Source organism: Oryctolagus cuniculus, chromosome 12, assembly GCF_964237555.1.
Source record: "Oryctolagus cuniculus chromosome 12, mOryCun1.1, whole genome shotgun sequence".
In the NCBI taxonomy this organism is placed as follows: domain Eukaryota; kingdom Metazoa; phylum Chordata; class Mammalia; order Lagomorpha; family Leporidae; genus Oryctolagus; species Oryctolagus cuniculus.
In genome coordinates, this window is record NC_091443.1 from 77325772 (window position 1) to 77351541 (window position 25770).

The 25770-nt window shown below is 38.1% G+C and overlaps 1 protein-coding gene across 1 annotated transcript in view; it reads left to right on the plus strand.

Annotated features, from left to right (window-relative positions):
- Positions 1–25770, plus strand: part of UNC13C (unc-13 homolog C) — a 656715-nt gene that overhangs the window by 626740 nt on the left and 4205 nt on the right. Inside the window, exon 30 of the mRNA XM_017348010.3 lies at positions 24735–24827. Within this exon, the coding sequence (XP_017203499.2) occupies positions 24735–24827 (93 nt within the window). The remainder of the gene's footprint in view (positions 1–24734; positions 24828–25770) is intronic.

Below are 25770 nucleotides of genomic sequence, written 5' to 3' on the forward strand. Positions count from 1 at the left end.
CAGAATATAAGAGGGAATCTAAAGAAGTTAGAATATCTGTGCATCAGGTGGCTGAGTTTTAAAAAGAAAATGAAGTAATCTCGAGATTTTAAAACTCCAGAGACTTTGAAATCTCTTTACCGAGTTTAAAATTCTTTGCTATCTTTCTGTTTTAGTGAATATTAAATCACACTTGATATGAGGTAATAAATGCATATGCATACTGGAAAACATTTTATGCTCTTTTGTATTATTTTGATTACTCAAGAAAGTAGTTTTTTGCTATTTCACTTAGTAAATTTTGAAAAAATATCCTTTAAATACTTTAAACTTTGTATTCAATTATATCACTTTCACATAGAATAATTATTTTACATATTAACACTTTGGTTATAATTATAAACATGATATTTACAATCATATGAGTTTCATAATGTATATAATTCCCATTTAGAAAATATAAATGGACTTGAAAGAGTTCATGGAAAATAGACTTAAAAGATGCCTCTGTTGGTGTAAACAGTGTTTGGAATCTATACATATGGAAGGTGTTCAAAATTTTCTGCACCAAAACAATTTTATCCTTTAATTTCATTTTTCCAGTAACTTCTGAATGCTTACTCATATTTATTTTAAATAAAAACTTGTAAATTGAATTACTGAATTCTAAGTTCTGAATATGCAAAATGCTAATCAACCCAAATTGTTTTCCATGTAGACTTTGTTCCCATTTCCCTCTTCACTGTCAGTGAACTAGATTTTTTCCATAACATCTAGCACGAGGTGACTTTATTTGTATAAAATAGCTGCTATCAGCAAAAATGAGTGCATTACATAATGTACTCATTAACTAGGTAGATTTGACCATATATTGAAGCATCACGTTGTAAAAGTTAAAAGCACAATGTCAATTTTTAAATATTAAATTACATATCTGCTCACATGATAGGAAAATTTATTTCAGATATATTAATCTAATGACAAAAGTTTTTTAAATTTTCCATATTTCTTAACTAGTTGAACCTCTCTCTATATGAATTATTTCTTTTTGAGATTTACTTTCTGGTATCTTGGAGTTTTTAGCAATTCATGTGACTTCTTAATATATTAATATATTAAGGGTAGTAATCTTTGAGTAACACTTTTTGCAATTATTTCCCATTTGAATTAGCTTCAAATATAGCATGGGATGCCAATTGATAAATGTTTTCAACATAATGATCATTTTTAAGTTCAGGGTTTTTCAACACACACATTAAAACTAAAAGTTGATCTGTGCTTTGGTCAGATGGTACATGTAACTTTTCCTCCCAAATAGTAACTGATTCACACAGAATGTCACTTATCTTTTTTCCACTGATGATTCCCTTGTCATTGGCATCTTAAATGTATTAGAATTCTGTTTCCAGCCCTTTTATCCTAATCTGGCCATTTACAGAGGATTAGGTCATTTTATTATTACTTTTAAAATACCTTAATATTCTATAAAAATGATAAATGTTCATTTCCCTTTGCAATTAAGTTTTCAGTTACTGTTGTCCATACTTTGCAAAAGGACTGTGAGAGGCAGTAACAGAGACAAATGGAGAGAGATGTCTCCTCTGCTGGCTTTATTATCCAAATGACTTCAGTGGCTAGAGCTGCAGTTGAATACAATCCAGATCTCCTACAGGGCTGGCAAAATCCCAGTTACTGAGTCATCAGCACTGCTTCTCAGGCTCTATAATTCCAAGAAGCTTGAGTCAGGAGCCAGAGTCGGAAATCAAATCCAAGTCGTGAGTGGATTGCGGGCATTTTAACCTGCTGGATTTGCTACCTGTCCCTGGATTCTGATTATAAAAATCCGTGGGAGGAGGTGGATTCTGAAAAGAATTGCAGTAGGAGCTGGCATTGTGGTAGAGTGATTTAAGCTGTTGCCTGCATCCCATATGGGTGCTGGTTTGTGTCCAGCCTGCTCCACTTCTGATACAGCTCCCTGCCAATGTGCCTTGAAAAGCAGTAAGGGCTTTGGCTTGGCCCAGCCCTGGCCAGTGCAGCGATCCAGGGAGTGAATCTAGGGAGTGAACCAGTGCTTGGAAGATGTCTCTGGAATTTTGTCTTTCAAATAAATAAAATAAATCCTTCTTAAAAATTGCAGTAAACTCAATACAGTAAAGCAATTCCTAAGGTACTTTATCTTCATTTTTGAGATGGGTTTCTTTTACATTCATTCTGTTAGGTCTCAATTTGTCACATTGTTATTTAGGATTTTCAGGATTCTCTTACCAAGTTAATATGAAAAACCCTCTTAGTAAATGATTTTTCAGTTATGCTAGCTTTCTGTGCAGACATTATAGCAATGTCATTGTCATTTGTAAATTAGACTACATTTTCTATAGTCTATCACTGTCCTCAGATATTTTCCGACAGTGGATGTATTCTAATTTTGCAGAGTCACTTATTCCAAATAGATTGCTAACTAACTGTATTTGATGGTTTACATGTATATGATACTGGTGGGTTTTTGATAGGAAATGGTATTTACCAAACTTAGAAACCATCTTCCAAATCTGAGTAACCTAAATTTTTTCATCATGAATTAGCATGGAAACCAATCAAGTGTTTCATTATTCGCTATTTTTTTGGTGATATTATCAGCTCTTGTTACAATAACTTCCTCTACGTGATCAAAGGGATGTACTTAATCAGGGCTTCATTTAGAATTTTTTGCAGTTGTATGAACTGGTTTAGTGAGGTCGTCTTCTCCATGTTTTTAATCTCAGTCGTAATATAAGCAAACATATAAAAAATGAAACAAGGTGTTACAAGTTTGCTCACCACAAAATCAACATGAACTCAATAGCATTCCTTTACAGTGTTATAATCCTTTACAGTGTATACTCAATTTGAATATAAAATGAGAAATCCATTTAAATTAGCAATAAAGCAGTGATAGCTACACATTAATAAAATATGCTTAAAACCTATAAGACTGAAAGTTTTATTCATAGTAAGACATAAATGAGTAGCTGAATGAAGAGAAATACCATGTTTATGGAACACACCACAACATCAAAGTTCCAATTACTAAAATAGTCCATACATTCAATGCAACATTAAACAAAACCACAACAGGAGACAGTTTCAATACATATGTCATTAAATGTGTTAAATTTGCTACTCCAAAATTTATAAAATAACCTAAACATTCAACAGAATGTATGAGTAATTATAAAGTATTAATAAATGGTATCAAATACAGCAGTTTAAAATGAATAAGCAGGGCTGGCAATCTAGCATAGCAAGTAAAGCCACCACCTGCAGTGCAGGCATCCCATGTGGGCACCAGTTTGAGTGCCAGCTGTTCCACTTGCAATCCAGCTTTCTGTTGGGCCATCTTCCACTGATTTCCCAGGCCCTAAGTCCTTGTGTCCCTGCACACACCTGGGAGACCCGGAAGAAGCTCCTTGCTTCAGATTGGCCCAGGTTGGCTATGTGGCCATTTGGGGAGTTAACCAGTGGATGGAAGTCTTTTCTCTCTTGGCCACTCTATAATGCTGCCTTTCAAATAATAAATAGAAAAATTTAATAAATAAAATGAATGAGCTACAGCAACATTTAACATGAGCTAAAAATATTTGGTCAGCCAAAGCAATGATAATGCCATCTATAAACAATCTAGAAGCCTATAATATATAAAATGCATAATACTTTGACAGCTCATGATGACAGATAACAGTACCAGGAAAGGGTACTTTTGAGCTTGTCACAGTTTCTGTAATATTTTAAGCTAATCAAAATAGAAATGCAGATCATGATAATGTCCATAATTATAAATCCAGTTTATCATTTTAATATTTATAACTTAGAACTATTAATGGGGGGCTGGTGCCATGGCTCACTTGGTTAATCCTCTGCCTGCAGCGCTGGTTCTAGTCCCGGTTGCTCCACTTCCAGTCCAGCTTTCAGCTGTGACCCAAGAGGGCAGTGGAAGATGGCCCAAGTGCTTGGGCCCTGCACCCACATGGGAGACCAGGAGGAGTCACCTGACTCCTGGCTTCGGATCAGTGCAGCACTGGCCATGGCGGCCATTTGGGGAGTGAACCAATGGAAAAGGAAGACCTTTCTGTCTCTCTCTCTCACTGTCTATAACTCTACCTGTCTAATAGTTCCTTTATTTATCATTGTTTCTCACTTATTTTTCAAATTTCCTACTTTTGTATTTGGTATTTATTGAACACCAACCATTGCTTTATGTACTGATGAAGTGCTTGTGAGCAGGGCAAAGCTTTTCCTTCCTGGAGCATTTATGTTGGTAAGAGACACAATAATACTAGTGCTAACTCTACCCTTCCTTTTTGGTACCCAGCTATATAAATAAAGTAGTTTCCTAGAGGGACTTGGTGAAGAGTGGTTGTAGACAAATAGTTATATTGCTTTCCTCATTTAACTCTTAATCTAATACACAAATATCAGGAGAAATTTTGGAACTATTTTGTAGAATCTAATTTAAAACGTTCCAGTGTTTGTCAATTCACTAATGCTAATGTTCTAATTCTATTTTAATACCACATGGAATAGAACTTGTGCCATAACTAATATCCATGAACCCACAGTCCTAAGAGTTCTATTAGAAGACTTGTCATGAGAATCTCCAAGCTCCTTTAAAGCAAACTTTAGAATCTTTAGGCATCTATTAAAAGAATTATTCTTTTAGTTGAATCCACACTTTTTCTTGTAACTATGGATATCACAGTAGAGAATACATCTGGATGGTGGAAGCCAGGTATAAATAAATACCCAGTTAAGAAAAATGCTCTTTGAGATTATTTCAACCATGCACATGCTTACATAATAGGCCAACATTAAAACCAAGAGAAAAACCCATTCATGGAAACACTCCTGTTAAGAGTTCATCCCCTCTTTATTTTTTAACTTTTATTTAGTAAATATAAATTTCCAAAGTACACCTTACAGATTACAGTGGCTTCCCCCACCCCATAACTTCCCTCCCACCCACAACCCTCCCATCTCCCATTCCCTCTCCCATTCCATTCACATCAAGATTCATTTTCAATTATCTTTACATACAGAAGATCAGTTTAGCATACATTAAGTAAAGATTTCAACAGTCTGCACCCACACAGAAACACAAAGTGTAAAGTACTGTTTGAGTACTAGTTATAGCATTAATTCACATTGTACAACACATTAAGGACAGAGATCCTACATGAGGAGTAAGTGCACGGTGACTCCTATTGACTTAATAAATTGACACTCTTGTTTATGGCGTCAGTAATCACCCTAGGCTCTTGTCCTCCTGTTCAATTCCCACATCCTTTGTTTTTTCAACTCTTGAGTCTGTTGTGCCAGCCAAAAAGATAGGCAGGGGGAATTCAAAACTAATGTAGACTGTCTACTCTCAAGGACTCATTGATGTGCACCTCATAGTTAAAATACAAATTCTCTCATGTTTAAATGGCTTCCATGCAAACTGACACTTTCTCTAGAATGGTATATTAACTCACACATGAAAACATCTGGCTGGAATTAAAATTCAGGAATGCTCTAATGCTCTATTTCCTTCTGATTTTTAAATATAGATCAGCTGGAATCCTGTTCCTTTACTTCTTGGGTATTTATTAAATACTTGTGTTTTGCCCAATATCTTTGAAATTAAGAAAGCTTGCCATACATTGGTATTTTTCTAAAGTAATTATTACACAAATTAAAATATTTAGGTTGAGTCCTGCTTTCACTACTTATAATTGTGGTTCCATGCTTTATATTCTGATTTCTTGAGAAACTTCATTTCTAGAGAGATTCTCCGCTTAGTCATTAAGATACTGTTAGCTTTTTCTTGATTTTCCTCTGAAGCACATTATTGAACTTGATGCTTACTCATCCTCCAATGAGAAGATTCATTCATATACAATTCTTCAATATAAGGGTAAATAGGATTACCCTTAACCACTTCCTAACTCCTTGTTTACTAATGGAACCAGTGGTCAGAAGCTAGTGGTGAGCACGTTCATAATCCCAGCCTGACTTCCCTCATTTGCACAAGCTCTGCTCCCACAAGTACATTTATTGACTTCAGTGACTGCCAAGAAATCAGACACACCCTAAAGTTCTCTTTCCTCATGGTTTCATTGCCTCCCACCCCCACCCAGTTTCTTCTTAGCTCTAATGCCTTGTTGGTTACACATTGCTGTATGGACATAGTTCTTACCCTCTGTCTCCTAGGTAGTTCAATTTGCTGGAATCGCAGAGCATGAATACATTTTGGAAGAGATATTTAGGGCGTACATAAAACAGATCAGCACAGAATATATCAGGAATGATTCTCAAGCATTTACCAGGATTAAAATTTTATTAACTATTTCTGCTATGTTTTTCCAACTGCTGATTTTCCAAGTAGGAACAAATAGCCATTGGCCAAATTCTCGTGCTATCTACTTAAGAAATTCTATACTTTCACAGTCTGCAATACTGTGGGACATCAAAGACATTTTTAGAGGCAACCTACAGGTTGTCAGTAGAAAGAACCTCCTGAGCTGAAAATAGCATCTGCCACTGATACACACCAGTTATGGGAGCGCTACCAGGTACTTACCCTCAACTTGCAATAGCTTTCAAAGCTACTCTTGCTCTAACATTTTTAAACCTAAAAATCAAAAGTAGAAATTTCAGAGCAATTCCAGAAAGATTCCCAGGTAGAATAGTGACTTAGTGCAAAGATTTGACACTTAACCATGTCAACATAATTCAGCAAACTGTCACCATGGAGCCTCACTGATAACTTGTAGCAAGCATAAGTTGGTTCAATGAGTAATAAGTTTAATGAAAAAGCCTTGGGAAGCTGTCAAACCCCAAAGTCCCAGGAGGCAAAATTAATGAAATAGAATTTTTAAAGGACTGGTATAGAGTTTAATGTATAATGATGGCAAGCACAAACTAAATATTGTAACACAAAAATCATTAAGTACCTATCTTAAGTATGCTATCTTTTATATATCTATTTGAGAAGAATTAATATACATTTATAATAAAAGCTTGAATGTCACCGGCGCCATGGCTCACTAGGCTAATCCTCTGCCTGCGGCACCGGCACCCCGGGTTCTAGTCCCAGTTGTGGTGCCGGATTCTGTCCTGGTTGCCCCTCTTCCAGTCCAGCTCTCTGCTGTGGCCCAGGAAGGCAGTAGAGGATGGCCCAAGTGCTTGGGCCCTGCACCCGCATGGGAGACCAGGAGGAAGCGCCTGGCTCCTGGCTTCGGATTGGCGCAGCGCACTAGCCGCGGCAGCCATTTTGGGGGTGAACTAACGGAAGGAAGACCTTTCTCTCTCTTTCTCACTGTCTAACTCTGCCTGTCAAAAAAATAAAAAAAGCTTGAATGTCTCTACTAAATGGAGTTCAACAAATAAAAAAAAATGTAGTCCAGCAGGAAAATAATGAGGAATATAAGCGACAATGATTTTTCAATTGTCTCATTTAGTTCAGCAAGATTTTTAACTGACACATCAAAATTGTACACATCTCTGGATTATTGTGATGTTTTCAATATATGTATACATTGTATGATAAGCAATCAATATAAAAAATCTATAAATTAGCATTTATGATGAGAACATTAAAAATACTATCTTTTAGGTTTTTCTTGAAATATACTATATATTTAATTATAGTGACTCTCTGGTGAACCAGAACATCAGAACTTTTCTCCAGTTATAACTTTAATACCCATTAATCAACTAAGCCCATCACTCCTCCCCATTACCCCCAGCATATGCTAACCACTAAGTTATTCTCAATTTTTTTCCTTGAGCTTTTAGTATCTGATTAAAAAAACAAAAATACCCATTGCTTGTTCCAAAGTCATGAAGCCTCTATCCTCTGCTTTCTAGAGTTATTTCTTAGTTTCCTATCTTAGACACAAATCTATATTCTATTTTGAAGTGGTTTTATTATAGAACTCTTTATGGAGACATCCAATTTTCCAGGCTGTATTTCTTAAAATTCCTATTTTTCAATGCATTTTCTGAGCAGTTTTTTCAGATATGTTTGCCTTACATGCATAACGTAATTCTAGGGCCTCTGTTTTTTTAACTTTTATTTAATGAATATAAATTTCCAAAGTACAGCTTATAGATTACAATGGCTTCCCCCCCATAACGTCCCTCCAACCCACAACCCTCCCCTTATCCACTCCCTCTCCCCTTCCATTCACATCAAGATTCATTTTCAATTCTCTTTATATGCAGAAGATCAGTTTAGCATACATTAAGTACAGATTTCAACAGTTTGCTCCCACACAGAAACATAAAGTGAAAAATACTGTTTGAGTACTAGTTATAGCATTAAATCTCAATGTACAGCACACTAAGGACAGAGATCCTACATGAGGAGTAAGTGCACAGTGACTCCTGTTGTTGACTTAACAAATTGACACTCTTGTTTATGCCATCAGTAGTCACCCTGGGCTCTTGTCATGAGCTGTCAAGGCTATGGAAGCCCCCTGAGTTCATCTACTCTGATCATATTTAGACAAGGCCATGGTCAAAGTGGAAGTTCTCTCCTCCCTTCAGAGAAAGGTACCTCCTTCTTTGATGACCCATTCTTTCCACTGGGATCTCACTCACAGAGATCTTTCATTTAGGTTTTGTTTTTTTTTTCCCCAGAGTGTCTTGGCTTTCCATGCCTGAAATACTCTCATGGGCTTTTCAGCTGGATCTGCATGCCTTAAGGGCTGATTCTGAAGCCAGAGTGCTGTTTAGGACATCTGCCATTCTATGGGTCTGCTGTGTATCTCACTTCCCATGTTGGATCATTCTCTCCCTTTTTGATTCTATCAGCTAATATTTGCAGACACTATTCTTGTTTATGTGATCCCTTTGGTTCTTAGTCCTATCATTATGATCAATTGTGAACAGAAATTGATCACTGGGACTAGTGAGATGGCATTGGTACATGCCACCTGGATGGGATTGAATTCGAATCCCCTCGTATGTTTCTAACTCTACTGTTTGAGGTAAGTCAGCTTGAGCATGTCCTGAATTGCACATCTCTTCCCTCTCTTATTCCCACTCTTATATTTAACAGCGATCACTTTTCAGTTAAGTTTCAGCACTTAAGAAGAATTGTGTATTGATTACAGTATTCAACCAAAAGTATTAAGTAGAACAAACAAAAAAAATACTAAGAGGGACAACATATTAAGCTGCTCATCAACAGTCAGGGTGAGGGCTGATCAAGTCACCGTTTCTCATAGTATTCATTTCACTTTAACAGGTTTCCTTTTTGGTGCTCAGTTAGTTGTCAGCTATCAAGGAGAACAAGTGGTATTTGTCCCTTTGGGATTGGCTTATTTCACTCAGCATAATGTTTTCCAAATTCCTAACAGGGATCACTTTTCACTTAAAATTTAAACACCTAAGAATAATTGTGTGTTAATTACAGAGTTCAACCAATGGTAGTAGAACAAAAAAAAATACTAAAATGGATAAAGTATTACATTGTACATCAACCATCAGGACAAGAGCTGATCAAGTCACTGTTTCTCATAGGGCCTCTATTTTTTTTCCTTTGTTTATGGGTCTGCTTTTATTACAAAGAAATGTTTTAAGTACTTTAGCTTTGTAACATATTTGAAAGCCAGGTAGTATTGTACCTTCTACTTTGTTCTTTTTGCTCAAGATTGCTTTAGCTATTTGGGATCTTTTGTGATACAAATTGTAGCCGTTTTTCTCAATCTGTAGATCATGTTGGATAGCATGGATATTTTAATGATATTGATTCATTCAATTTATGATTGAGGTATCTATCCACTTATTTTCATTCTCATCAGTGCTTAACAGTGTATATAGCAGAGAGATTTTTTTGATTCTTTGGAACTTTTTGGTAGCTATTGTAAATAGAATTTGCTGTGTGGTCTATACTAATACTATTGGTTTTTGCACCTTGGTAGAATATTTGGGATTTTCTATATTTAAGATAATGTCATCTACAAATAATTTGACCTTTTTTCCTGCAATTGGGATTTCCTTTATTGTTTTTCTCTTTCCTAACTGCTCTGGTTAAGTCTTGCAGTACTATACCTTCTTTACCACTTTTACTAAATATTCTTATTTTGTTATGAGTTACTTAGCTCTTCTTCATTTGGTATGTTAGCTGTTGGCTTTTTATATATGACCATTCATTTCTGGAAGTACTTTCCCTCTATACCTAACTTATTGAGAGTTTTATCATGAAGAAGTTAGAATTTATCAAATGCCTTTTTTGTCCTTCATTCTATTGATGTGATGTATCATGTCTATTGATTTCTGCATGTTGGACCATCATTGTATCATGTAGATGATGACCAATTGGTCATAAAGAATAATCCTTGTTAGATTTGCTTTGGTAGCTTTTTGTTGAAGATTTTTACATCTATACTTGTGCTTGCTTTCTAGTTTCATTATAGTTCATTTTTATTTTTCTATCTTCCTTTGTGGCTATATAATTTTCTCTAATAGTGTCATGTGATTCATCACATTTTATTTTGAATAAGTATATAATAGATATTTTTTAAATATTTATTTATTTTGAAGGTCAGAGTTACACAGGCAGGGAAAGAGAGGTCTTCCATTTGCTGGTTCACTTCCCAGATGGCTGCAATGGCTGGAGCTGCACCAATCGAAAGCCAGGAGATGGAAGCTTTTTCCAGGTCTCCCACGCAGGTGCAGAGGCCCAAGGAGTTAGGCCATCTTCCACTGCTTTCCCAGGCAATAGCAGAGAGCTGGATAGGAAGTGGAGCAGCCGGGACTCAAACCAGTGCCAACATGGGATGCTGGCATTGCAGGTGGTGGCCCCACCCACTATGCCACAGTGCCAGCCCCATATAATGGATTTTGTTTATGTTTGAACATGAAGCAAATGCAAGCTCCATTAAAAATGTGAAGGGTTTACAAACCAGGTTTATGATATTAGATGGGTTAGTTTTCTATCTTCTGATCTGGTGGTGATAGATTTCTCAGATTTTATCCATGTGGGAATGTCCTTACCTCTCAAAGCTGAAAGATAGCTTTGCTGAGTACAGTATACTGTCTGGCATAATTTTTTCCCTCAAATACTGTGAACATATCCTCCCATTCCACGTTATTAGGATCTGCCCAATGTTGGCTCCTACCAGTGTCTTTGAGTCCTCTGTTTCTTGCTCTCTGTCCCAGGTTCCTAGAGAGGTGATAATGGCAACGTTTTTGCCAGTGAGACTTGCAGTACCCTAAGGCACACATTTGCCTCAGTCTATGACAAATTGCAGGTCCACTGCAAACTGGCAACGAGGAGCCGTTGGTGTGGTATCCTACATGGGCGCCATTTCCTATCCCAGCTGCTCTCTTCTCACCTAGCTCACTGTGAAGGTCTCAGTTCTTTTCTTTTCCATCTTGGTTCTTTGCTTCCCAAGATCTGATGAGAAATGGTAGGAAGAGTCCCTTGACCAGCTAGCTAAGGAGGATTCCAAGACTTATTTCGGCCGGCACCATGGCTCAATAGGCTAATCCTCCGCCTGCAGTGCCGGCACACCGGATTCTAGTCCCAGTTGGGGTGCAGGATTCTGTCCCAGTTGCTCCTCTTCCAGGCCAGCTCTCTGCTGTGGCCCGGGAGGGCAGTGGAGGATGGCCCAGGTGCTTGGGCCCTGCACCCGCATGGGAGACCAGGAGAAGCAGCTGGCTCCTGCCTTCGGATCAGTGCAGCGCGCTGGCAGCAGTGGCCATTGTGGGGTGAACCAACAGAAAAAGGAAGACCTTTCTCTCTCTTTGTCCACTTTGCCTGTCAAAAAAAAAAAAAAAAAGCCAGCATTAATATGTCACCTGTGACACCAGCATGCCACATTGGAGCACTGGTTCGAGTCCCAGCATCTGAACTTCCCATCCAGCTTCCTCCTGATGGATATCCTGAGAGGCAGTGGGTTGTGGCCCAAGATTTTAGGTCCCTCCCACCCATGTCGGAGACCTGGAGGAAGCAAAAAGCTCCCAGGTTCAGCCTGGCTCAGACCCAGCCCTTGACGCTATTTGGAGAGTAAACCAGTGGATGGAGGATCTTACTCCTTCCATCACTCTGCTTTTCAGGTACACTTTTTAAATTTTTCTAATTACATGGCCAGCACCACAGCTCACTTCGCTAATCCTCTGCCTGCAGCACCAGCACACCGGGTTCTAGACCCATTTGGGGTGCTGGACTCTGTCCCGGTTGCCCCTCTTCCAGTCCAGCTCTCTGCTGTGGCCCAGGAAGGCAGTGGAGGATGGCCCAAGTGCTTGGGCCCTGCACCCGCCATTTGGGGGGTGAACCAATGGAATGAAGACCTTTCTCTCAAACACTGTCAAAAAAAGAAATTTCTAAATACAAACTTTAAGTCTACAGGAATTGGCTGGGGCCCTGGGACTCTTTGCAGTTTTGCTATGTATTGGAGGAGGGCCTAGTACTGGAATTCAACTCTAAGGACTTGGCTTATTTCCCTTTCCTTCTCCCAAGCAGGAGGAGAGATGTGTCTCTCCACCCTGTGCATCATGGAGCTGGGGAAGGGGTGGTTTGAAAACTCATTTCTCCATCAATGTCTTATCTAAATGATACTGTACAGCCAGACGCTGCGGTCTGTTTCCTGGCTGCTGGAGCTCTTGTGAAGGTTTGGACAGTATACCTATAAGGAGATGATTGCTGGAGCATCATACCAGCTACCATCTTGCTCTGTCTTGAATTCAGAAAGACTTTAAATGACATGGAAAGGAGTGGGAGAATGATTACATAGCCAAAACAACATAGTAAATACCAAATATTCTGTAAGTTCTGCCCTCTAAGCAGGTACTAACCATCTGGTCCCCGCTGTTACCACCGTTAGAATTTGCTCAACTGGTACAGCTGCTGTGGAAAACAGATGGAGATACCTCAAATCTGAATATAGATCTACTATGTGACCCAACCATCCTACTGCTGGGAATTTATCCAAATGAAATGAATTCTGAATATGAGAGTTATCTGTACCCCCATGATTATTGCAACTCAATTCACAATAGCTTAGATAGGGAATCAACCCACATACTGGATAAGAAAATGTGGTATATAAAAGCAATGAAATACTATTCAGTCATGACAAATGAACTTCTGTCTTTCACAACAAAATGGCTGCAACTAGAAACATTATGCTAAGGGAAAGTCTCAAAAAGACAAACATAATATTCTCCAATATGTGGTAGCTAATATAAAATACAAAGATATTTAAGAATGAAACAGGATTTGATGACTAGGGCCCAATGGGGAGCAAAGTGTGAGAAGTGATGAAACGTGTGAAATAGCTTAAGTTGACTCACTTCGCAATGTATTCCCTCCATGACTGGATGGAGGTAGGTTACTCTGACTCAGAGTCCTGGACCTGAAGATATTTGTGATACTGCCAGAGTAGTCATTTTTATGCACTATCCACCTCATCCCTTGTGGATCACAGCTGAAGTCAATAGAATCAAATTCCAAGTCCTCTGTCAAGGACTTGAGCAATCTGGTTAACTTGCAGGGGTCACTGAGAAGTTGAGATATTTTGCATCTAGTATTTAATAATTTGCAATTGCTCTTTCAATATTAGAACAATGACTTCATTGGTAGGGAAGAGAGTCACTCTATAAAAGTGCTTATTTAATGCTGTATCACAATGGACCTTTCATCCTCAAAAGCTGCTGTTCTAAAAATATCTTCCAAGAGAGCAGGCCATCGGTTCTTTGCCAATATTTATGCACACATAGCCCCAGGTAGTCATGAAACATGCCGTGGGTGACAAAGGGCCTTCTCCATACCTAGATGCTGACTTGAGACTCAAGTAATCTAATTCCTATGACTTAGAAGAGACAAGATTATAATAGGCATAACCATTATACATGTTCATTATGTGCACATTGCAACTGTTAAATCAATGAATAATGAGCACCATATAAGATTATTTTGTTACTCAGTTTCATGAGAAATGGAAATACCTTACATGTTACTTTTTACACTTGGGGCAAATAACTGCATTATTGGCACATACCTTCAACTCAGAAATGCTTTTTTTTTACTCATTTTTGTCTGCACTAGACATTTGGCACACTTCTGCATTCACACATACTGGAAAAGCATTTGAAGCTATAGTACACTAACCTAGATAGGAGAAAAACTATTACATAATAAAGCACACAAGTAACTCTCATGTAATGTTCTAAAATCTGTAAAAAAAAAAAATTAAAGACGATTCTCAGTTTGTAAACTAATGCAGACTGTGAAAATAACACGGAAGACTGAAATTGTGCAAAGCATTCTTGGTAACTCAGTGGAAAAATTACAATTCTGCCATGACTTCTAAAAACATTTTGTTAGAACAAACAAAAAAAGCCTCTTGCCATCATTTCTAAGTCTTTGGAGAAATACAGTGTGGGAAAATTCATATGAGATCATTGTAAAAATTGAGAATTAAAGTAATTTGAGCAGCGCTTCCCTTTTATTCTCAGGTTGCACATAGCAAGCATCTCATCTTCTTTATGCCTTGGTGGGCTGTCATAGTCCTTTCTAAGTCTGGATTCCTTACCAACATTAAATCCTTTCTATTTTCGATGTTGTGACACGCCTCTGAAATTCCTTTAACGTGACTATTTTTCTCTGCCATCACTTCCACCAGGTTCTCGTCACCTTCACTGTGTCACTTGGCTGCTTCCCTGCCGCCTCTCCAAGGACAGTCTTGTCACCATTCCCAGAGTCAGTAATTGACATGCTATTCAAATTTCACTCCACAGTGAACACTGTATGTGTCTGACGCCCTATCCTCTTTCCTGGCCAATGCCTTCTTGTTTGGTTGTTTTAGAGTTTTATTTATTTATTTGAAAGTCAGTTAAAGAGAGACAGATAATCCATTTGCTCACTCATCCCCAGATGGCCACCATATCCAAGAGCTTCATCTGGGTCTCCCACATGGGTGGCAGAGGCCCAATCACTTGGTCCACCTTCTATAACTTCACAGGCCATCAGCTGGATTGGAAAGTGGACCAGCTGGGACATGAACTGGCACCCATATGGGATGGAGATGTTGGAGACAGCATCTTTATGCGCTACACTAAAATGCTGGTCCCAGTGTGCTCTTTGGATGATCCATGTTTGAAAATGTTAGTAACAGAGACACACTGATGGCGGTGCTGACCTAATAGCAGAGTGATTCATGGTGTAAAGAAGCAGCCCATGAAGTTTATAATTATTGACATGTGACACATTTGGTGTAACACAAATAATGATAAACTATGGGAGCTGAAATCTAGACGTATACAGGCCATGGGTAGTGAAGGCTGCCTGCAAATTCAATCAATAAATATTTAATTGGTCAATTAATATATAATCAAAAGAATGAAGTAATTATATAAATGAGAGATTAAAAGTATGGATTATAAGTCTCATCTTAACCATGGGGAGGCATTCTAAGATCCCTCCACCACCCCAGATACTGGAAACTAGGAAGTAGTGAATCCTATACTGATTTTTCCTGTACTCACATGTGCAGACACATATGTACAGACATGTAGTAAAGCTTAATTTATAATTCATTTATAGTAGGATACTGACAATCATTAATTATCAAATACAACCATTATAGAAATATATGGTAATCACAGTTCTATGTGAATGTGGTTTCTCTTTAAAAATATGAAACGTAGCCCCTTCCTCACTTTGATGTAGACTTAATCCAGCCCCAGTTTCTCTCCCTTAGCTGGGGTTCCTCTGTCTTTAGTAAGGCACTGTCTGGTAATCACTGAAGATTATCTCACTACATTTAAGAAGTGGTATAAGCCTCCACACGCTGACCCCGCCAGACTCAGAATTCATTCATCACCTCCATACTTAGCATCTTGATGCCAGATCACCTCCAGAGATGCTTTAAAGGAACTTGAAAACTTGATCAAAGGAAAATAACAATCTACCAACAGACCCCAGATGAGTCACAGACCACTTTCATATCACAACAGTTTCTGTAGAAAACACCAAACTCTTACTGCTGCCCAATTAAAAAAAAAAAAAAACAAAAACAAAAACAAAAAAAAACACCATGAGCTTTGTGGACCAATGAGAGAAGATTGGCTATTCAACCCCAATTTCTTAAGATTCAATAATTTTAATTCTTGGAGTTAAGATTTTGAACAATAGCTATTCAACTTGCTCTGTGCACAGCAAAATGAACTATTCTACCACCTCAATGTCAGTGATTGGCTTGCTGCACATTCACCAAGTGGACCTAGGTGTTGGGGGGCGCTCTGTAACAATATCAATAGATTACACTCACCCTTCTTTCTCTTGGATAATGTGAGACTACCCAGTGCCACACAGTGACATGTAGGATGGAAGTACTAGCATTAGAGTACATCAGCTGCCACCAAGTCCATCTGACACCAACATGACTAGTAATTGTCAAACAAGTGTGCGTAGTATATATATAGGTAAATGGGAGATGATTCACTTCCCAGGGGGGATGGTGAGGGATGCCGGGAGATTTCATCTTACTAATTAACCTACCACCTAAAACTTACGAACCATTTCTTTCTGGAATTTTCCACATAATATTTTCAGACTAGTTGACCAAGGATAACTGAAGCCCCTGAAGATAAACCTGCAGGTAGGAAAAGGGTACTAAAACAGAAAAAGCGGTCTCCTGACATTATGGAACACAAAAGTAAAATTAACTATAATATTAGATATAACAGGGGTATAGAGTACATTAGGCACCAGGCCAGGAAAGCATAAACATCGTTCCAAAATGGCAATTCTAATAGGTGTGGCTACTCCACCCTGATAGCAGTTGCCTTCACTCAACACTGTTAGAAAATTACTACTTTCTCAATTCTACTTTCAAGGGTTGTGTGACATTAAGTGGTCAATTTTAAATACTATGCTTGATGTGATTAAGCAGTAAGCTCACAGTATTTGTGAGAAAAACAAAAATGTACTTTGAGAGTCTACTAAGTGTTTCTACCCAGGAAAACTCAGCACAGTGTTCAGACGCTGTTGAATACATAAGTGTGATTGCTAAATCATTCCTTACCCCTGTGGTCCTTCAATCGTCCCCTTAGAAAACACCCACCGTCAGGATGTACAAGTGGGAAACCCCAGCAGAGCAATGTGGGAAAGGGGGAAAGCTTAAATGCCATATATTTTGTTAGCTGCTACTCATTTTAAAATAGGATAGAATTCTTCCTCCATAACTTGCCTGTTATAATAAAAATCGTTCTGTTCCACCATGTAGTTCTCTCAAGTTCTATAACAAGACAATTAAAGCCATTAAATTATCTTAGTGGAGACTCAGCTGAATAACAACTCCTGGTAAGTATTTTGAAAAGTTCTCAGAAATGACAAATAGGTTAAATCAAACAATTTATCATTTGGGATTACTTAGGGCATAAAGTACCCACTGCTACATTCTTCTGTAAGGTAATGCTTGTAAGACCACCTACAGAAGTTTTAAACATAAACCCAGGTACCGAGTAGGCTCCAATCCTTAAGAATTGGAAACATTTTCTGTTACTAAGAGGTCTGTTCTCATTAATGTTGGTTTTAACAAGAGTGTTTTCAAAAGTCTCATTTTAAAAAAAAAACTTGTGATACAGATTTTGATTATATTTTAGAATGGAGGGAATTTTCTTTTTTTTTTTAACTTTTATTTAATGAATATAAATTACCAAAGTACAGCTTATATACAATGGCTTCCCCCCCATAACATCCCTCCCATCCGCAACCCTCCCTTTTCCCACTCCCTCTCCCCTTCCATTCAAATCAAGATTCATTTTCGTTTCTCTTTATATACAGAAGATCAGTTTAGCATACATTAAGTACAGATTTCAACAGTTTGCTACCACACAGAAACAAAGTGAAAAATACTGTTTGAGTACTAGTTATAGCATTAAATCTCAATGTACAGCACACTAAGGACAGAGATCCTACATAAGGAGTAAGTGCACAGTGACTCCTGTTGTTGACTTAACAAATTGACACTCTTGTTTATGGCATCAGTAATCAACAGAGGCTCTTGTCATGAGCTGTCAAGGCTATGGAAGCCCCCTGAGTTCACTGACTCTGATAATTTTTAGACAAGGCCATGGTCAAAGTGGAAGTTCTCTCCTCCCTTCAGAGAAAGGTACCTCCTTCTTTGATGGCCTGTTCTTTCCACTGGGATCTCACTCACAGAGATCTTTCATTTAGGTTTTTTTTTTTTTTTTTTTTTTTTTTTTTTTTTTTTTTTTCCCCAGAGTGTCTTGGCTTTCCATGCCTGAAATACTCTCATGGGCTTTTCAGCTGGATCTGCATGCCTTAAGGGCTGATTCTGAGGCCAGAGTGCTGTTTAGGACATCTGCCATTCTATGAGTCTGCTGTGTATCTCACTTCCCATGTTGGATCGTTCTCTCCCTTTTTGATTCTATCAGCTAGTATTTGCAGACACTATTCTTGTTTATATGATCCCTTTGGTTCTTAGTCCGATCATTACGATCAATTGTGAACAGAAATTGATCACTGGGACTAGTGAGATGGCATTGGTACATGCCACCTGGATGGGATTGAATTCGAATCCCCTCGTATGTTTCTAACTCTACCGTTTGAGGTAAGTCAGCTTGAGCATGTCCTGAATTGCACATCTCTTCCCTCTTATTCCCACTCTTATATTTAACAGCGATCACTTTTCAGTTAAGTTTCAGCACTTAAGAAGAATTGTGTATTGATTACAGTATTCAATCAAAAGTATTAAGTAGAACAAACAAAAAATACTAAGAGGGATAACATATTAAGTTGCTCATCAACATTCAGGGTGAGGGCTGATCAAGTCACCGTTTCTCCTAGTGTTCATTTCACTTTAACAGGTTTCCTTTTTGGTGCTCAGTTAGTTGTCACCTATCAGGGAGAACAAGTGGTATTTGTCCCTTTGGGACTGGCTTATTTCACTCAGCATAATGTTTTCCAAATTCCTAACAGGGATCACTTTTCAGTTAAATTTAAACACCTAAGAATAATTGTGTGTTAATTACAGAGTTCAACCAATGGTACTAGAACAAAAAAAAATACTAAAATGGATAAAGTATTACATTGTACATCAACCATCAGGACAAGAGCTGATCAAGTCACTGTTTCTCATAGTGTCCATTTCACTTCAACAGGTTTTCCCTTTTGTGCTCAGTTAGTTGTCGCCGATCAGGGAGAACATATGATATTTGTCCCTTTGGGACTGGCTTAATTCACTCAGCATGATGTTTTCCAAATTCCTCCATCCTGTTGCAAATGACCGGGTTTCGTTGTTTTTGACTGCTGTATAGTATTCGATAGAGTACATGTTCCATAATTTCTTTATCCAGTCTACTGTTGATGGGCATTTGGGTTGGTTCCAGGTCTTAGCTATTGTGAATTGAGATGCAATAAACATTAATGTGCAGACAGCTTGTTTGCCAATTTCATTTCCTTTGGGTAAATTCCAAGGAGTGGGATGGCTGGGTTGAATGGTAGGGTTATATTCAGGTTTCTGAGGAATCTCCAGACTGACTTCCATAGTGGCTTAACCAATTTGCATTCCCACCAACAGTGGGTTAGTGTCCCTTTTTCCCCACATCCTCTCCAGCATCTATTGTTGGTAGATTTCTGAATGTGAGCCATTCTAACTGGGGTGAGGTGAAACCTCATTGTGGTTTTGATTTGCATTTCCCTGATTGCTAGGGACCTTGAACATTTTTTCATGTGCCTGTTGGCCATTTGGATTTGCTCTTTTGAAAAATGTCTATTGAGGTCCTTGGCCCATATCTTAAGTGGGTTGTTTGTTTTGATGTTGTGGAGTTTCTTGATCTCATTGTAGATTCTGGTTATCAACCCTTTATCAGTTGCATAGTTTGCAAATATATTTTCCCATTCTGTCGGGTGCCTCTTCGCTTTCCTGACTGTTTCTTTTGCAGTACAGAAACTTCTCAATTTGATGCAATCCCAAATGTTAATTTTGGCTTTGACTGCCTATGCTTCTGGGGTGTTTTTCAAGAAGTTATTGCCGGTACCTATATCTTGCAGGGTTTTTCCAATGCTCTCTAATAATTTGATGGTGTCAGGTCGTAGATTTAAGTCTTCTTAATCAATGTTTAAGGGCTCTTAAAACCCTGACATCCATACTGTGTTAAACTAAATATTTTAATGAAGAAACAACTCAAAAGTTGTTAGATACAGATAAGCATAAAATTCACAGGGATTTCTTTGCATAATTTTATATGTAAGTATGAATTTTCAGGTGACTTAGGATTTAAACAATCATAAGTATTATAATAAACATGTATCCATATATTGGAAGACATGCAATAGTTTATATTTTTAAACAACTCTTTAAGCCTTAAACAATGCTGCCAGCTATGTGGTTTTCTTTCCTTGAAATAAGGGACTGGCATTGTGGCAAAGTAGGTTAAGATGTAGCCTGTGATGCCAGCATCCCATATGAGCATTGGTTCAAGTCCTAGCTGCTCCAGTTCCTTGCCTGGGAAACAGTGGAAAACGGTTCAAGCACTTGGGCCTCTGCTACCAACATGGGAGACCCAGATGGAGTTCCAGGCATCTGGCCCAGCCCACTGTGGCATGAACCAGCAGATGGAAAACCTCTTTTTATCTCTGCCTTTAAAATAAAAATAAAACAAACTTTTATCTTAAAAACCTGAAATGAGTCAAGAATTAACCATTAGAGCATTTACTTTGCACGTTTCATCAAGAAAAACTTCCTCCGTTAAAGTTGTAAAGAATATTCCCAAGGGTAAACAGCAGGGGCCCACTGTGTGGATGAAGTGAAAGGTAGTCCAAGGCAACCTAGACAAGTGTTGGATGAAGACCTGGCTCACAGTAAAAGGAAATGCAACCGGGAGGCCATGCACAAGAGAGTAGAGAGAAGAATCTACCTTGTACACAGGTGTGAGAAATTTTTTTCAAAACCCTGACTATGCCACTCCTGACTAAAAACTTAAGAGAATTCTCAGCAGCTCCAATGTAATGTCTAAGCTCTTTCAAATGATATACAAGGTGCTGGCTTTCTCTCTAATATTACCTCTGTACTGAACTCTGCAATTTCTAGCAAGTCAGATGTTAGGCAAATTAAGGTTTGACTCAGTTCCATTTTCTGCATCTCATTTGTGTGCATGCCATGTCCTCTGTTCCCTTAGAGTACAGGATACATTCCACATCAACCACCAAGAAACTCCTTAAGCAGTTGTAAAGTAGTGAGTGTATATATTTACATCATCCTCATAACATTCTCAAGTGGATTCATGAAACCTAGGAATACTAGAAAAAGATTCAAAAGATTTCTCTTAAAATTATGAGCAATATAGGAACTAAATGGCATACCCAAATTAAAATTTTCTAAGCAAGGGCAGGCACTGTGGCGTAGAAGGTTAATCCTCTGCCTGCAGCACCAGCATCCCACAGAGGCTCTAGTTCTAGTCCCAGCTGCTCCTCTTCTGATCTGGCTCTCTGCTATTATCTGGGAAAGCAGTAGAAAATGGCCCAAGTGCATGGGAGACCTGAAAGAAACCCTTGGCTCAAGATCAGCTCAGCTCTGGCTGTTGCAGCCATTTGGGGAGTGAACCAGTGGGTAGAATATCTCTTTCTCTCCCTCTCTGTAACTCTGTCTTTCAAATAAATAAATAAAATAATTAAAACATTTATCTGCTGTATATGTATTGAATTTCAAGTTTTGCCTGTAGCTGCCTTGGCAGAATCAGACCAAATGATTTTGCTCAATCTCCAGACATATCCTACCTCCAATGAACCATGTACAAAGGCATGGACAGAATATGAGAGAATAGAATGAATAGGAAACTAATCTCCCTAGGAAAAACATAAGGGGAGTACGAAGCTACTAGAGCGATAGAAGAGACTGTCTGCTGCCAAGGACTGTTTAAAGGAAATTGACTTACATTTGCATGATTTAGCCAGAAAAATGTGAATCCATAGGACAGAGACTAAAACAAGTGCCTGAGCTGGCTCCCCATCTCCTTCCCGTCTCTTGCCAAGACTTGCTGTGGGAGTACAGAGGAGACCGCTGATACTGTGACACAGGTGATCCTATGATAGTGGAAAGATTGGAAAATGGTAGAAAATGAATTTGGATTAAATACAGAATAACAATGACATGGACATATGCTCTATTTTTTAGAGGTATAAGCTAAGAAAATCAGCTAAGGCAGGCAATAAGAAATGATTTTATACTTGCAAACCTCAAAACAATTAAGTGAAAATCATTCCTTCACAACTTGAATCAATTGTCTTGATTAACATTAAAGAAGTGCAAAATCACTAGCCTCCCTATTACAATTTAAAATGAGAACAGTTCAATTTAAAACAGCAAAATAAAATAGCTAGGAATAAACTTTATAAACTGATACCTCTGTGGGAAAACATACAATGTAGTTTAAGTAAAATAAGATGACTAGAATAATGAGAAGATACACACTCACGCATAATGATGTTTCAGTCACTAATAGACTGCAAATATGATGGTGTTCCCCAAAAATATATTTCCTAGTGCTGGTGTAGCTATCTAAGCTGTTGTAAGTGAACTCTATGATGTTCATATAACAAAAAAATTACCTACTAGTGCATTTCTTACAACATATAACCATCATTAAGCAATGTATAACTATTCTGCTCTAGAATAGGAAGAAGCCATGTCACCAATTCAGGGATAAATGAAAGGATCTCATTGTGCCAATATATAATCATCAACTCCATGAGCCTCACTCTACTGCATCGACACCTTCCTTACTGAGCAGACTTTGGAGCCTTGATACCTTCCACATTAAATATTTAATCACACATCTGTTCAGAGCCTCTCTCCTCTCTCCAAAGTGCAGGAGGAGGGTGTGCTCGTCTCTCATGAATGCCCTTCTCTTGGAGGTGGTCTCTGTGTTGTTGGAGAGATAGGAAAAGACAAACGAGTGGTCACCTGAACTAGTAGAGAAGGCCATCATCTGTTCGGTCGGGTGGTAATGACTGCTGTAGTTCATTACCTTTGCCAAAGTGGAAGTACGCAGACTTGCCTCATCTGAAACTTACTTCCGTAAGACTCTGCTGGTGTTGACAGACTTGCAACACTGAAGACTTAGCTCCTGGCTCCTCTTGAGTCACCCCAGTTCCAGTATGCTTCATTCCTCTGAGGGAGCTGTCTCTTTGTCCCAGCTTGACAATCGGCAACAAGACGCTCTTCTGTCCTCAACTCTGGCACATCGAGCCCGTTCAGGACTCACCTCCCTTATCTCTCAAGAGCTATGAACATTACAATGTGGCCTGGTATATTCTGTGGCTGGTTTTCACCCACATACCCTTATTCAGGTCATACTGGCTCTAAGTAGGCAATCTGTCCACAATGAAATGACCATCTTGCTAGTATTTTCAGAATTGAGAATTTCTTAGATTTTTCTTAGCATTTCCTTCTCCCAAAGAAAAATTTTGCTTCTCCCTCCCAGTGGAGTTTAGGATAACTTTTGTTATATAGGGGCGTGAGACCCGTGTGATGGTCTGGTTCTTTGCATCATGTCTGAATGAAATATCCTGACCTAAATCCCACTGATTGTCTCAAGTTAACATTTCTCAGGATCTTTTGTTTTCAACATTATTATCCAGTGTATGAAAAGTTTTCTTAAATTATATTCAAATTTGAAAAATTACATTACAAATAGACTTGTATATGTGAAAAGTAATGATTTACTATGAATTGTAATAGCAAGGAATGGGAAATTAGCAAAATATGCTAAAATCATGTTATATCCATCTAACAGACAACAAACCAAAGATTACTCTAAATAAGAACTTTTAAACAGCTAAAGGATTCATTTTCGATCAAGTATCAACTGAGTCTTTGTGTACACCAGGACATTCCAAGCCATAGAAAAACAATGTGGAGACAGCTATATATTTAAATGAACTGTACTTCATAACATATTTTGGGTGAAAAATAATAGAATGTTACTTCAGTTTGTTTAAGGAAAATTGTGTATGGACATAGATGATACATGAATAAATGTGTTTGTGCTAAGAGGCTGGAGTTAACCTCGTTTGACAAATATAAATACTGAGGCTTAAAAATATATCACTTGGAATCCTAGAACCATGATTAGCATAATTATGATTTGAATTCATGTATATCTGACCCCAGATCACAAGCTTTTTCCAATACAACTTATTTAATGTTTGGCTAACCTCAACAGCATACAGGTGGCTACATGTTTTTATGCAATCAGTAGATGTCATACGTGTGTCTGTTAGAGAACTTACCATACCATTTTACAACAGTCTGCTTTATGTTGTAACCTCCTGCTGTGTGAACTTCCTGAGGGCAGGTGCCCTACTGGGTCCACTCAGTGACTCCACTGCCCTCCAGAGAGCACATGACACAAAGGTTCTTCAAGCAATGAAAAGAAGTAATGCATCAGCAATAAACAGGGCTTTATAGGCCTAGTAAGGAAACCCCAGGTTCTTGTAACAGAAATAATTGTGACAGGATGTCTTAGGATTGCTGCAGACAATATCAAAGTTCAACTCAGTGGGCCAAGTAAGATTAAACTCAAGTCCCAAACACTGAATAGCAAGAGTTAGAAAACAGTCATCAGCACCTACTATGAACTATTAAAAGGAAGGACTGTTCACTCCCACTAACACATCTGAGTCCCTTACGTAAACAATGTGGCTGTCCATCATTAAGCAGTCTGAGAGATCAGGGCAATAAACTTCTGCTTCCTTGCAGGTCGCTCCTCCAAAGACGTAGTGGGCCAGATATCTGTTCATGTGGACATCACTGCCACCCCGGGAACTGGAGAGCATAAAGTCACTGTAAAAGGTATATTTCAGATCCATGTTCATCAGACAGCCTACCCCACTTTAAACCTCTACAGCATCCATCATGTGAAGAATCTACTTTTTCTTAGATTTTTTAAATGTATTAAGTTGCTTCAGGGTATGCTGAGAATTGTTGCATGAAAGCAGACCTTTTAAAACTGAAAAAAATACTACAGATGATTGCCTATGATATTTACAGTATCTAAATGCTTTACGTGAGTAATTGCATTCCCTAAGTGTATATATTGAACATCAGTACTATTATTAGCTCTGTATCTTATTGATCACACTCTTAAATTCCAAGTCAGTGTTACTGTTCACATAATCTACCTACTTATTTTTTTTTCCTAAGTGATTTTTAAATGAGTGGCTCAAAGCAGGGATCATTTCACAGATGCATCTAAGGGTTAACATTTGGTTTGATATATACATTTCTATTTTTATATTATAAACTTAGTCTCTTTAAGTGATAGCCATTTTGAGCAGAGCCATGGCTTCCCAGGTTATTTTGCATGTTGTACCTTTGTTTTACAAAAAATAATTGCTGTACTATTGTATTACATATATCTAGATAAGGAATAGTATATAGCTGTACTATATATATTACATATATCTAGATATGCCTATCAACCATGCTTCAGATTTCAGCATTTTTTTAGATTTTTACTGTGAAAAATACCATGTTTTTACCTAAGGAAGAAAACCAGTAGCTTTTCATTAATAAAACACATCATTTGAATACAGCTCACCTTTTGCTATACAGGTACCACATAGCTCAGAGTTGAAAGCTCTCAGCAAGGAACATTCCAGAGTGGAAATTGTTTTCTGGAAAGACATTTTCTTGTCAATGAGGTTAGGGTGCTATCAAACCGCAGCTAAGGTTTCATAAATCAACTAGAAAATAAAAATTTATTCTGTGGACCAAATGGAGAACGCAGTTTCTG